This window comes from Panthera leo, chromosome B4, assembly GCF_018350215.1.
Source record: "Panthera leo isolate Ple1 chromosome B4, P.leo_Ple1_pat1.1, whole genome shotgun sequence".
Taxonomy (NCBI): domain Eukaryota; kingdom Metazoa; phylum Chordata; class Mammalia; order Carnivora; family Felidae; genus Panthera; species Panthera leo.
In genome coordinates, this window is record NC_056685.1 from 140,559,480 (window position 1) to 140,573,027 (window position 13,548).

General features: G+C 60.9%; 1 protein-coding gene across 6 annotated transcripts in view; it reads right to left on the reverse strand.

Annotated features, from left to right (window-relative positions):
- The window catches only part of BRD1 (bromodomain containing 1), a 42,729-nt gene extending 32,696 nt beyond the window's left edge, over positions 1-10,033 (reverse strand). For 5 of the 6 annotated variants that reach the window (XR_006205185.1, XM_042948152.1, XM_042948149.1 and 2 more), the window contains exon 1: positions 5,375-6,755. Coding sequence is in view for 5 of the 6 variants with exons in the window: in XM_042948152.1 (XP_042804086.1) it covers positions 5,375-6,741 (1,367 nt within the window). In the remaining variant the exon portion in view is untranslated. Of the gene's footprint in view, positions 1-5,374; positions 6,756-9,998 lie in introns of those variants that run through there. The other variant, XM_042948150.1, reaches the window with a different exon arrangement.
- Between the last annotated feature and the right edge of the window lie 3,515 nt (positions 10,034-13,548).

Below are 13,548 nucleotides of genomic sequence, written 5' to 3' on the forward strand. Positions count from 1 at the left end.
AAAGAACACAGTCTTGAGTCCTTACGAGGGACACAACTCACTTTTGCAACAGCTCAGAGGTCAAATGGAGGTCAAGGTGGCAAGAGTGAAATCCAACCCCTGTGGCCTGCAAAGGCCAGAAGTTGCCTTGGGAGGGAAGTGGTTCTGCACCATGTGGCTCCCAGGAGAAGCTCCTGCACGGTTCAACACAGGTCAAGACCCCTCTCAGGACCCCTTCGCAAAGCCCAGAAATGGCTGGGGCGCATGTGTCACCCAAGGTCACGGTGAGGTGGCCGTCTGCAGCTAACTAACCAAGAGCCGAGTCCCCCAAGGTCAGGCTGCCAGTGACAGCCAGCTGGGCCACCCACCAGATGCTCCCCTCCCACCCATCCAGGTCCTGCTGGACAGACCTCTGAAATCACAAGGTCAGGAGAGGGGAAGGAGCCCACTGACGAGAAACTGGAGGGCTGAGGTGGTCGACTCCGGGCCTCCTGGGGAACAGGACCAACAGGCGGGACCCTGGGCCAGTGTGAAGAGGTACCGGGCAGCTGGCGCCACTTCCAAGGGCCTCCCAGACCTCAGGCCGCGAGCCGGGAGAACACAAAAGCAGAAACTGTCCCGTGGAGGCTCCAGCAACACCTTGGTCACTGAGAAGCGGGGGATGTCACTACCTCCGGGGGGAGGGGGGGCACACGGCACCTCCATGGACACCAGACAAACCCAGAACAATGCTCACTGGCTCTGCGAAGGCACAAGGGCTGTCTTCTCCAAAAATGGCCAGTCTCAGAACCTTCGAGTAGCTCCGGAAGCATCCAGATCACAGCCGGCCAGCCTGACCGGGACGGGGCCTGAATGGAGGACAGGGAGGCTACGGCGAGCCTCACCATGTGCTCGCCCGGAGGCCGGCCCTGTCCCGGCACACACGTGCGGACACGTGGGCCACCTCTGTGTACAGGGTGAACCCTGGGATTTGAGTGTCTCTCTCCTTCTTATTTTTGTAGCATTTTATAAATTTAGAGCTATTTCCAAATAAAAAACCGAAATGATGACCCCCAACCCGACCCAGTCTCCACGTGTGCCTGTGGAGAGCGCGCCATTGTGAGGCCCCATCAGCAGTCCTGACACCATCCGTCCACCTGCCGCGGTGAACGGGTCCGGACTCGGCGTGCGCACCGTTCACATTTTGCACTTTATCAGCCTAGGTGACACCCAGGCTGCGGCAGTGGTGACACTGGGTGGCATTCGTCCACGGCTAGTATTAAAGAAAACTTCTAAAAAGTTTCAATCCTGTTTCTGCCCAAAGTGAGCAAACACAAGGCATGTGAACGGAAAGGACCAAAGTCGCTACTCCGGCTGGTTCTTCCCACGGACTGAGCGCCTGCTCTGCAGGCCCGGGACGCTGAGGGAGAGACCCAGGCCCCGAGAGACGGCGAGGACGCACGCGCAGAGCACAGCAGCTCCCTGCAGAGACCACCACCGAGCAAGGCACCCAGGCCGAGGGCCAGCGAGGCAGGGGCCGCACAGGGCACAGGCCGAGGTATCCAGACGCTCGGGTGACCGTGGACCGCGGCCCGCAGCGCTGCCCTCGCGAGCACAAGGTGCTGGAACACCTGCCCACACGCCGCGAAACACCGAGTCCCCACCAGAACTCTTCCCACCCGCCCCAGCAACGTGGTCAGAACCAGCCTGCACGGCAGCCGCAATCCTGCCTCCCGGGAAGAGCACCCTCCGCAGGCTGCGGCGCCCGGAGCCGGGGGGAAGCCGCACCCCGGGGCGGACGTACTCGCGGGATGAGACGCCCAGCGCCTCCATCCGAATTCACCTCCAAGGAAAGCGGGGAAGTCCACTTCGTGAAGTCACGGCGGGTGGGAACGAGAATATTCGAAGAGCGCGTGGGAAGCCCACCACCGTGGCGCTTTCTCGGCGTGCCAGCTTCCGAGCGGCGGGGGGCAAAGACGACCACCCTGCTTTTCCATGTAGCGTTCGATTCACAAACCAAACGCTTCGCTTTCCGGTCTGGTTCTCGGTGCTTCTCTCCAGAGCAGCTGCTGCTTTAGACACCATGCAGGCCCTTCCCCCGAGGACCCCGACGCCCCCGATGCCGGCAGGGGCACCGTGACCTGCCTCCGGCACCACGTCCAGGAGGCAAACCCAGGGGCCCGTGCAGCTGTGGGGTGGCCAGAGCAGGGCCTCCACCTGCCCGGAAGGGCCGAGCCACCCCCTCCCTCACTTCCCCAATCCACAGCCCAACAGAACTTTTCTAAATCATAGTCACGCTAAGGGCCAGAAACGTGGGGAAAAAAAGACATACAAAACTCAAGTCCGGACTTTCCACAGTTCTATTCAGCAAACATAAAATCCCTCGGTCGAATGGCTACTAAGCATTCACTCTCCCGTTTCCGTCCTCACCCGGTGTCTGAGGGCGCAGCACCCTCCGGGAAATCGGGCTGTGGACCCGATCCTCCCTCCACCCTTCTCGTTGACTCAGGTAACTCACTAGGGGCGCGCGTGCCCCGAGCAACGCACATGTAAACGACCCAAGTGGCCGAGAGGACCAGGCTAACGTCCGGACCAACACCGCACATCAGCCTCTGCTCGTTAGAGGCCACTCTCCTCCACACATAAAGAGCGACTCCCACCAAAGGGCAACAAGAGAGAATTACCAGCTCTGGAGCTCTGGGGCAACTCAGTGAGTCCCTGACCGCCCCCCCACCTGCACCCTCGCCTCACAAGCCTCAACCGGTCCCTCCCTCCCCCACGAAGCAGCGAGGAACGGAGGAGGGACCAGAGAAGGATCTAATGGGAAAAGCGGCTACTCAAGAGCTAGAACAGCACAGCCAAGACGCTGATCGTTCTCGGAAGGGAAGGCAAAAAGGGAGGGGAGTGGGATTTCGCGCACACCCCCAGGAACAGGGGCCACCAGACCGGCCACACCGTGGGCCACGGCAGGATCAGCGCAGCGGCTGGCGAGCCCGGGCCACCCCAGCACCTGCCCCGACCACCCACAGGGTGGTCCAACAACAGCTTACCAACCGGCCGAGGGCGACCAGAAGACCTTCCAAGGATGGTGCTGTGGCCCACAACATCAAGGTCGCCCAGCAGGTCTGGGCGATCCACACGGCAAGGCCACGAATCTCTCCCCAGCCACATCTTTTATCTCTACTCCAAACCGAAACCAATTTTATTCCTAAATTAAGAAAAGAAACAAACAGGGGCCAGACTACACTTTCAGTGCGTGGTTTACTAACTATATCACCCGCTTTCAAAGATTCACATCCGAAGCCGGCATTTTGTCCGTCGGGCTGGTCACCCAGGACCTGCGAGCGCCCACATTTTCCAACTGGAAATGCTTTCTCCTGCAAGTGGCCCCGCAGCCCCACAGGCCAGCCCCTCCTCAGCACCGCTCATCAGGAGCGGGCAACCACGAGGCGCTGGGCACGGCCAAGGGAGACCAGACCCTTCTGGATTCTCAATTTGTTAGGTCACGTGGCTTCCCTTTCATTTACTTCCATTACAGCAAACGCTAAGACCCGGGGCTCTTCCACAGAAGCTCTGGACGCAAATCTCACACTCTCTGCCCCACAGCTAGAAACGCAAGTGAAATGGTTTTTTAAAAGTCCAGCTGACTGATCTGCAAAGACACACCTTGGTTTCAACAATGGTTTCCTCCGGATAAGAAGGACGAGCAGTTTTGATCACTTCTGTCTGAATCTACTGATTCTACGAGAAGTATGTGCTGCTCTAGAAGACTTCACTTGGGGGAAAAAAAAAAAAACAAAACGCACCTCTAACTCTTAATACAAAGTAAGTGCCCAGACTCTTGGGATCGAACAGCACTCCAACGTTGAGGTCCCACTGCCCCTTACAACCGAACCGGTGAGCTCGACGAAACTCAGGACCCGTTAAAACCACATTACGATGTCCAATCGCAACGTGCCGGTGTTCCCACCGCAGATACGCAGAAGCACGACACCAAAAGCTACCCTTCAATTTGCTGAACGTTCTACTTCTCAACAACTGAAACACCCGCGAGTCTGTCACACGCTCAACTTGTGAGATGCGCAGGTTCGATCCCCACGCGACTCACTCACCAACGATCCGCAGTCCAGCAACAACAGGTACCCCACAAGCTGCTCTCAGGGGCGGACTTCATCACCTCAACGCTTCGCTTCCTTCACCGAAGGGTTTTAAAGCCCTCGTGCCCTATTATCAAGCGTGCTGCAGCCTCAAAGCTCAAGGAGCGTCTGAGCGAGGGGTCTGCTGTCCCACCCTCAGGCTCTGGCCTAAGACCAAACGACTTACCTCACATTCCGAACGAAGTAAGAGCGAGTCGGCAGCAGGAGGAGGAGCAAGGAGGAAACAAGGGCAGGGACCAAAGTGGGCACAGCTGGGTGGGGACTGGCCTCTGTGACACGTGTAAGAGCAAGGCCAAGGGCCTGACCCCACTACCAGCCCCCCCAGCGCCCCACCCCCCCACCGCTGCGATCCTCAACCACTGCAGACTGCTCTGTTGGAGAGCCCTACACGGACCGGGCAACATCCACACCGCGAAGGAAATGGTCAGGAAACCCAGAAAGGCTGTCACAACAGGAAGGAGACCAGCGTCTCCCTCCGTGAAGCTCCCGTCAGCCCCACTCTGATCTCCGCGCCTGTCTTACCCTCCTTCACTTTACGACAGATTCATTTTAAACGCTACAAGGTTCTCGGGGGCTTTGGGTGGCTCGCCGGTTGAGCATCCTGAGTCTTCGTTTCGGCTCAGCTCACGAGCTCATGGTCCGTGAGACTGAGCCCCGTGTCAGGCTCTGCTCAGTGTGGGGTCTGCTTAGGATTCTCATTCTCTCTCATTCTCTCGGTCTCTCTCTCTCAAAATAAGTAAACGTTAAAAAATAATAATAAAGGGTGCCTGGGTGGCTCAGTCGGTGAAGCGTCCAACTTTGGCTCAGGTCATGATCTCGCAGTTCCTGAGTTCGAGCCCCACGTCGGGCTCTGCGCTGATGGCTCAGAGCCTGGAGCCTGCTTTGGATTCTGTGTCTCCCTCTCTGTCTGCCCCTCCCCTGCTCGTGCTCTGTGTCTCTCTCAAAAATAAAAACAAAGGTTAAAAAATAAATAATAGTAACAAAGCCAAATAAAGCGCCACAAGGTTCTCCAACTCAGTGGGGAAGCGGAGCGAGGACCGGCATCTTACCGCGTCAAAGGTGGTGACCGCACCCGCAGTGCTCGGGGCCCCCGACCCTAATTACTGCAGTCAGCGTGGCCCTGGGCTCCCCGAGCCCCGCGTGGCAGGGACCAGCGGAGGGCCACGTAAGCAGAAGGCGCGAGATCCTCTGACACAGCCGCGCCGCGCCCCGGCCCCCCCTCCGGCCTCCTCCTCTACCCCACGCTGGCACGCACTTACCTCTGAGGGGGGATATACGGGGCGCACACGGGCGGCAGGACCGCACAGGGCTCACTCAGCGTCTTCTTCGCCTTTTTCGCTTTCTTCCTGACCTTGGACGTGGACCTGACCGTTTTGACGGAGCTCTCTTTTCGACAGACACCGTTTTTCATCTCCACCTCCCCGTAAATGTTCAGAGGCCTCCGCGTACAGCCCGGGGGCGTGTGGGCGTCACAGTAAGCGGTCTTCCTGACAGAGAAGGTCGTGGCGCCGCCCGCGAGTTCCTTCACGGGCTCCATCTTCATGTAGAGGCCGGCCCTCTGGGCGCACGTCACGTGGAAGGCCGTGTAGCAGTTTGCCTTGTGGCACTGGATGCAGGCGCCCACGCCCTTCTGCTTGCAGAGGTAGCACGTCAGTTTCCACCGGGCCGGGGGGATGTTCCTCACGCCGTCGATGGGCTCGATGAACACCGTGTTGGCAAAGCCCACCTCCGGGATCCACAGGGCGCACACCACGTGGCCCCAGCGGTCGTCGTCTGTCTTTTTGAAGGCACCTCCCTTGTTCGGGCAGAGCACGCAGTCGGCGGGCCGGGCCCGGGACTGCAGGCAGTGTCGGCAGAGCCACTGGCCCTCGGGGATGTAGGGCACCCCGTAGCACTCCTGGTGCACGGCCAGGTTGCACATGTCGCAGAAGAGGATCACGTTGCTGTTCTGGCACTCGCCGTCCATGCAGATGCAGCACACGGCGTCTTCGTCGATCAGGGACTGCTGCTCCCCCTGCTTCTGGTTCTCGCAGTAGGACTCCTTCTCGAAGCGGTCCATCAAGAACTCGAACACGCTCTGCGACACGGCCGACACGCAGTCGCCCTTGCGCTTCTCGTTGACGATCTCCAGCCAGGCGTAATCCTCCTCGTCCATGTCGTACTCCACCTCGTTGTCCAGCTCCTCGGCCGACTTCTCGATGAACTTGTAGTACACCGGGGGCCTCCTGGGGGCGGACGGCGGGCTGTACTCCACGATCCGCACCTTGGGCTCGGGAAGCGCGCTGGCCGAAGCCAGCGTGCCGTGGGCACTGGGGAGGGCTTCATTTTTCTTTTTGACTCGGTTGTTTTTGTGGCGCTTAGTTCTTAAGCACACCGGTGGCCTCTCGCTATTTTCTTTATTGCTGTTGCATTCGCTCATTTCTTGCGCCGTGAGGTCATCTTCCAGTATGATCTCCAGGGGATCAAAAATACTGATCCGATGGAGGCGCCCCTCGATCTCTATCTCAACCATCCTCTGGGCCTGCGCGTAGGTCAGGGTCTCTCGCGTGGGGGAGTGCTTAGTACTGCACGGGGAGGAAGGGTGTCTCGCTGCAGCGCCGCGATGACATCGTCCTTTCCTCCTCATTTGGTACTGACTCCCTAAAACAGAGGGAAAGGCCAAGTTAGCTCCGTGCAGAAGACACAGGACGAGAAAACCACCAGACGCGCCGGGGGCAGAGCTAACCGACCAACCCAAGCTCAATCAAAACGAAACTCCCAGCTAACACCTCTCTGCGGAGTCCCAGATCACTCGTCCCCGGGACTCACGATCGTGTCCGACAACCTTCCCCACCAGGTCCCTCCCGGACCAGAGGAGAGGACGAGGAGTGAGGAGGGGCCTCTGAGAGGGACAAGAGCCTCTGGGCCGCCCTGTGATTCCCACAGCTCGCCGAGCACCTTCCTGGACCCAGCTGACAGGTCACCACGATGACTGCAACATCCCTCACGAGTAGGGAGCCCCAGCCCTGAGCCCAGAGAAGCCCACACACAGGGACGGACCCCAGCAGGCGCCAAAGGCAGGACAGCAGGGCAGGCGTGCTCGGCGGCTCCTTCGCCCCTGACCAGCACTCCCCTTCGCAGGGTCTTCCCCTGCAGCCCAGTGCAACAGCCCCGCTGGGTGCCGGGAGCCTAGGCGGTGACAGCACAGAGCACAGCCGTCCGTCCTCTCCGTGACGCGCCTTCCACACCCACGTGGAGATACAGGGCGACTCGAGCACATCGGGACCAGAGAGAGGAGCCCCGTACTGGTCTGGGGGGCCGACCTCACCCGGGGAGGCCCCCGCCCAGCTTCCAGAGTGACCACCACAGAAACCCCCGCAGCCCAGCCAGCCTGCCCCGCCCCCACAAGGCCACTCCTCAGCTGCCGCCCCAACGGTGGCACCGGGCCGTGCCCTCCTCGTCCTCCGGCACACCCAGACGAGACGTGCCATATACCACAGGGGGCATCTCTGCCCTCGCGCCACACTGAGGGCCGCCCCTGAGAACCACACGCTGCCCGGGGAACCCCCACCCCGGGGTGGCCGGCAGGGGCTCAGGTGCCTGAAATCTTGGCCTCGGAGCTCTAGGAGAACTTGCTCTTCTCAGAGCTCCACCCTCCGACTCAGTAACCGAGTCTATTTTCAGTCTCCCTCATGTGAAGACTCCGGGGTCTGGACCACCACCCGCCAAGCCAAGTGTCACCTTGGGAAATGATGCCGAGGACCGAGGACTCCTCCCTCCAAACAACTACACTGTACTGACTGGAAGCAAAATGACTTTAAGCGACTGGCTTACAAATGAACATTCCACAGTGGAGCCCCAGGCCCACTGCTACACACGCCAAGACTGGGAAAGCCGGCACGGGGGCGCCCCCGGGACCTGACTGCCTCAAGGCAGCCTAGCTGATCTCCCGGAAAAGTCCTCAAGGAGCGCTTGGTAAGCCCCAAAAGGCAATCCCAGCGAACCCTAAATGCGCTTTTTAAGACAGACCCTTCTGATCTTCGTCAAATACAAACCCACGTTTTACGTTGAAATTTAACAAGAATTCCCTGCAAGGGCAAGCCCGGAAAACACTCTGGCCGGCCAAAACCCAACTCACCTGCGTGGCAGGGGTCTCCAGGCGCCCACTCAACCCCGGGCCCCCCAGAAATGGGCCACAAAGTCACCGACCAGCCAGTCCTGCACCAGCAGTGCCCTCGGAAGGGGACTGGGTGCAGCCCCCGGGGTGTCAGCACCACAGCCTACACGGAGGGGACCCTAATGCCCCCGGGGACGGACGTCATTAATTTTTACATTAATGCACGTCATTACTGAGATGGGGTCACGGGGTCCAAGTGACAACCGGCTACTCAGCGGATTAAAAGCAAACACGTAATTTTCTCCTCGCCGCCAAAGTACCAGGTAGCTCTATCTGTAACCAGCCTCCACAACCCACGCTCTCCCGATGGGCCCCTCAAGCACTCTGCACACGAACTTCGCCTAACAACGGTCCCGGCAGCTCCAGCGTCTGAAGACGGAACCGTGACGGGGCAGGAGGGCAGTTAGCGGCACAGAGTGACCGACTGCTCCTGCCTCCTGGCTTCCCGACACCCTCTGTCACTGCCATGTGGCTCCAAGCACACTTGGCGCTTCTGCAGAGGGACAAGCAGTCCCACCAGGACGTGGTCAGCGAGGACCAGAAGCCTTTCCAGCCGTGATTCAGTGAAATACACCCAGAAAAGCCGCGTGGGCCGCCAGAGAGGAGGCCTGCACGCTAAGGAGCAGCAAACGTCTTCAAATCAGTTCATTTCCTGCCTGGCTGGGAACAAGTCACTTCAACTGTCCCGGCCCTGCTCCCGCTAAAGCAGAAACAGGACCAGAGCCGGCTCCCGCTGGTGTGAACACTGCCCGACCTCCCACGAGGAGCTCGGGGCAGCGCCTGGCGGAGCAGGTGAGGGCATATACCACCCTAACTCCCCAAGCCCACCCAGGCAGGGGTGAAACTTCGGGGTGACGAAAACCTTCGGGATGGGCGTGGCAGTTTCCTGGGCGGACGTACTTGTGTCAAAACTCAAGTGTGCCCTAACAGGGGCTGTGTCTTCCCCGAATCACACCTCGGTGAGCTCACTTCTCCTACGAGGGTCCAAGGGAGCCGAGCGGGGCTCAGTTCCCCACAGTCAGAGGGACGAAGGGACGAAGGGATGACCGACTGTCCCTGCAGCCCGGTCCGGGGCCACCCACCTCCCCACGGCCAGACCCGCGCGGCTTCCCCGGCTTCTCTGCTGGGAAACGTTTAAAGTCCGGCCCTGTTACAGGGAGTTTCCTGTCTTGGCAAAACAAACCGACTGTATCTGTTACATAATGCGACCCGCTCGGGCACAATGACTCCCGGCCGCGTTGAAACGCCGACTCTGGGGCAGAGGGGCCGCCGCGCCCGACCCACGGCCCACACGCGGGGCCGGCTGCCGGGTCCCGATCTGCCGCCCGCCATCGCGGCGGCCGGCGCGGGGCGGCCTCCCGGACACCGGGGCCCCGGCGCCCCGGCACCCCGGCCCCAACCGCCCGGCCTCCCCGGCACCCCGGCCTCCTCAACAGCCCGACCCCAACACCCGGACTCTCGGGCCTCCCCGCCCAGCCTCCCCGACGCCCCGGCCTCCCCGATCTCCCCCGCCCCGGCCTCCTCGCCACCTCGGCTCCCTCCCCCCCGCCCCCGCCCGGCCCGGCCCGGCCTCCAGGCCGCCCTCAGGCCGCCCACCCGCCCGCCCGCCCGCCCGCGGACAATGCGCCGCCCGCCGCGGCCGCCAAACATGGCGTCGGCACAGGCACCCGAGAGGCCGGCGGGCGAGGCGGCGGCGGCGGCGGCGGCCCCGGCCCCCGCCCACTCACCTTCGGGGCCGCGGCCGCGGGAGCCCGGCGGCGGGCGCGGGGGGCCGGCGCGGCCAAGGCGGCGCTAATGGCGCCCGCGGCTCCTCCGCCAACGGCCGCGCAGGCCCGGCCCGCCGCCGCTCTGGGCGCGGGCTCCTGTCGGCGGCGCCCGGCCCGGCTCGGCTCGGCGGCCGCGGGCTCGCGGGCTCTCGGGGTCTCGCGGGCGGGCGGCGGCGGCGGCGGCGGCGGCGGGCGGTGCGGGGCCCGGCGGGGAGGCCCGGCGCGGGGAGGGGGGGGCTCGGCCGGCGGCGGCGGCGGCGGCGGCGGCGGGGCGCGGGGCGCGGGCGCGGGGAGGGTCGGACGCCCGGGCCGGCTCGCTCGCTCGCTCGCTCCCCAGCGAAGCAAACAATGCGGCGAGCGCTCCGCCCGGCGCGCTGCGTGCGAGACGCGCCCCGCCCGCCGCCGCCATGACGCGCGCCGCCGGGGGAGGGGCGGGCTGAGGGGCGCCGGCCGGGGAGGGAGGGGCGGCCGGGCGGAGGGGGCGCGGGGACCCCGGGCTGGGGGCCTGAGGGGACCCCGGGCTGGGGCCTGAGGGGCGCGGGGACCCTGGGCTGGGGGCCTGCGGGGACCCTGGACTGGGGGCCTAAGGGACCCTGGGCTGGGGCCTGAGGGGTGACGGGACAGAGGGGCACGGGGACCCTGGGCTGGGGCCTGAGAGGACCCTGAGCTGGGGCCTGAGGGGTGACCGGACAGAGGGGCACGGGGACCCTGGGCTGGGGCCTGAGGGGACCCTCGGCTGGGGGCCTGCGGGGACCCTGGACTGGGGGCCTAAGGGACCCTGGGCTGGGGCCTGAGGGGTGACCGGACAGAGGGGCACGGGGACCCTGGGCTGGGGCCTGAGAGGACCCTGAGCTGGGGCCTGAGGGGTGACCGGACAGAGGGGCACGGGGACCCTGGGCTGGGGCCTGAGGGGCGCGGGGACCCTGGGCTGGGGCCTGAGGGGACCCTGAACTGGGGCCTGAGGGGCGCGGGGACCCTGGGCTGGGGCCTGAGGGGTGACCGGACGGAGGGGCGCGGGGACCCTGGGCTGGGGGCCTGCGGGGACCCTGGACTGGGGGCCTAAGGGACCCTGGGCTGGGGCCTGAGGGGCACGGGGACCCTGGGCTGGGGCCTGAGGGGTGACCGGACGGAGGGGCGCGGGGACCCTGGGCTGGGGCCTGAGGGGACCCTGAACTGGGGCCTGAGGGGCGCGGAGACCCTGGGCTGGGGCCTGAGGGGTGACCGGACGGAGGGGTGTGGGGACCCTGGGCTGGGGCCTGAGGGGACCCTGAACTGGGGCCTGAGGGGCGCAGGGACCCTGGGCTGGGGCCTGAGGGGTGAGCGGAGGGGCGTGGGGACCCTGGGCTGAGGCCTGAGAGGACCCTGAGCTGGGGCCTGAGGGGTGACCAGACAGAGGGGCATGGGGACCCTGGGCTGGGGCCTGAGGGGTGAGCGGACGGAGGGGCACGGGGACCCTGGGCTGGGAGGGAGAGGATTTTTGAGGTGGAGGTGACTGAGGGGCACTGTCTGGGCAGAGGTGAGCCTGAGGTGTCCAGGGAGAAGCCTAGGCGGTCAGCACAGTGACCATGAAAGGACCCTGGGGCGCTGGGGGAAAGGACCTGGCAGGGGCCCCCCAGCTTGTGGCTGCAGGGGAGGCCCCCCAGGAAGAGAGGGACACCCCCCCCCCAGGGCAGAGGCTGGGTCCTTGTGAGCTGATACGGTCTTCTCCTCATATGGGCAAACAGGGCAGGGTCCATCAGAGGCCTTACCAAGAGTGGGCGGGCTGGCCCTGACCACCCACGTGTCCTCTTGCTGACTGCTGCTCGAGCTTCACTGCACCCAGCCTGTAGGTTGAGAGGCCACGGCTTGGAGAGTCGCTTAGGGTTGCAGCCAAGGTTCCCCCCTTGAAGCCGGTGTCCCCTCCAGACACACCCTTGGGTGGAGAAGGGGCTGGCCTGCCGGGGGGGCTGCAACCACATGTGCACCCAGGCACCACGAACACCTCCTCTGCTCTGCAGATGTCTGCTTACCGCAATCCGAACTCACCAGGGCATCCAGTAGTGGAGGACAAGCGAGCTGGGCCTGCATCCCTTGTCCTCAACCTGGGGTGACCCGATGCAAACGGACAGGCTGGAGTATCTTACAACACGGAGCAAAAGTAAGAGGCTCACGAAGAAGACGACGAGAACCTCACAGAATAGGACACGGAGAATGATCACAGGAAACTTCTCAAATGACAAGTAATGCCCAGGACACGTGGAGAAAAAACACCCACAGAGGCACGTCAGAGTGACATTCTGGAATTCAAAGGGTAAAGAGAGTAACTCAAAAACCTGCAGAGAAGAAGGATCTTCTTTAATCAGACTGAACCTGATTGTCAACTGGCAAGGGAGCACAATTGTCAAAATTGTAAGAGAATTGAACCTAGAACTCCTAGTAGTGAAACTCATTTGTGGAACCACAAAATAAAGGTGTCTTCACAGTCTGAACATCCAAGTTCACCATACACAAAGTCTATTAAAAAAAAAAAGCTGGAAGATAGATTCTAGCAAAACAAAAAGCGTATCCAAGAGTAAGACATGGATGCCAGCAAAGAAACCAGTTGGAATGGTTGAAAGAAAATCATATAACAGCTGGAGAGAAAATCCCAGATGAGCCTAACATGACATATGGCAAGGGGAGGTCAGAGAAGGAAGGAAAAAGCACGCTAAATTTCTTGTATTGTTAGAAGACTTCAGAGTTGGTGGGGAATTGAAATGAAGACTGACAGTATCAACAAATCAGAAAAGAGAAAAAGATAAATGCATGATCAGAAAGGAAGATAATATGAGATGACAAGAAGAAATCCAAGCATTCATGTAATCACAAACATGACTACATTAAGTTCATGTATTAAAAGAGACTCTCGAAATGGCATATATCATTAAATACTATTTACAGAAAAATATATCTGAGAAAGTCACACAGATTGAAAATAAAAGGATAGAAAGTATGTATCATACAACTCTTGTTCCTCAAAAGACCATAAGAGAATGGACAAAAACAAAAACTAGAAAATATTTGCAACATATATACCTTGCAAATTATTCAGTGTCCAGAATATATGAAGAATACTTTCAAATCCATTAGAGAAAAACAAGCCAGGGGTGCCTGGCTGGCCCAGTCAGTGGAGTGTATGACTCCTGATCTCAGGGTTGTGAGTTCAAGCCCCACATCGGGTGAGGAGCCTACTTAAAATAAAATTTTAAAAAATTAATTTTTTTTTTTAAAGAAAAAAACAAGCCAATCGAATGACGGGGAAAACCCATAATCAGGGTCCTTGCAGAGAAGAATGTGGAAGGGCCGATAACCTCACCAGTAATTTCAAAAATGCAAACTAAAACCACCAAATGAGCACAAATGTTAAACTAAACCCAGGGATGGCAGGAAGGTAGATCAACAAATATGCATACCCTGCTGGCTGGAATGTCAGGTGGTACCATTACCTTAGTGAAAAATAAGGCATTACCCAGTGAAGTTGGACACGTGTATC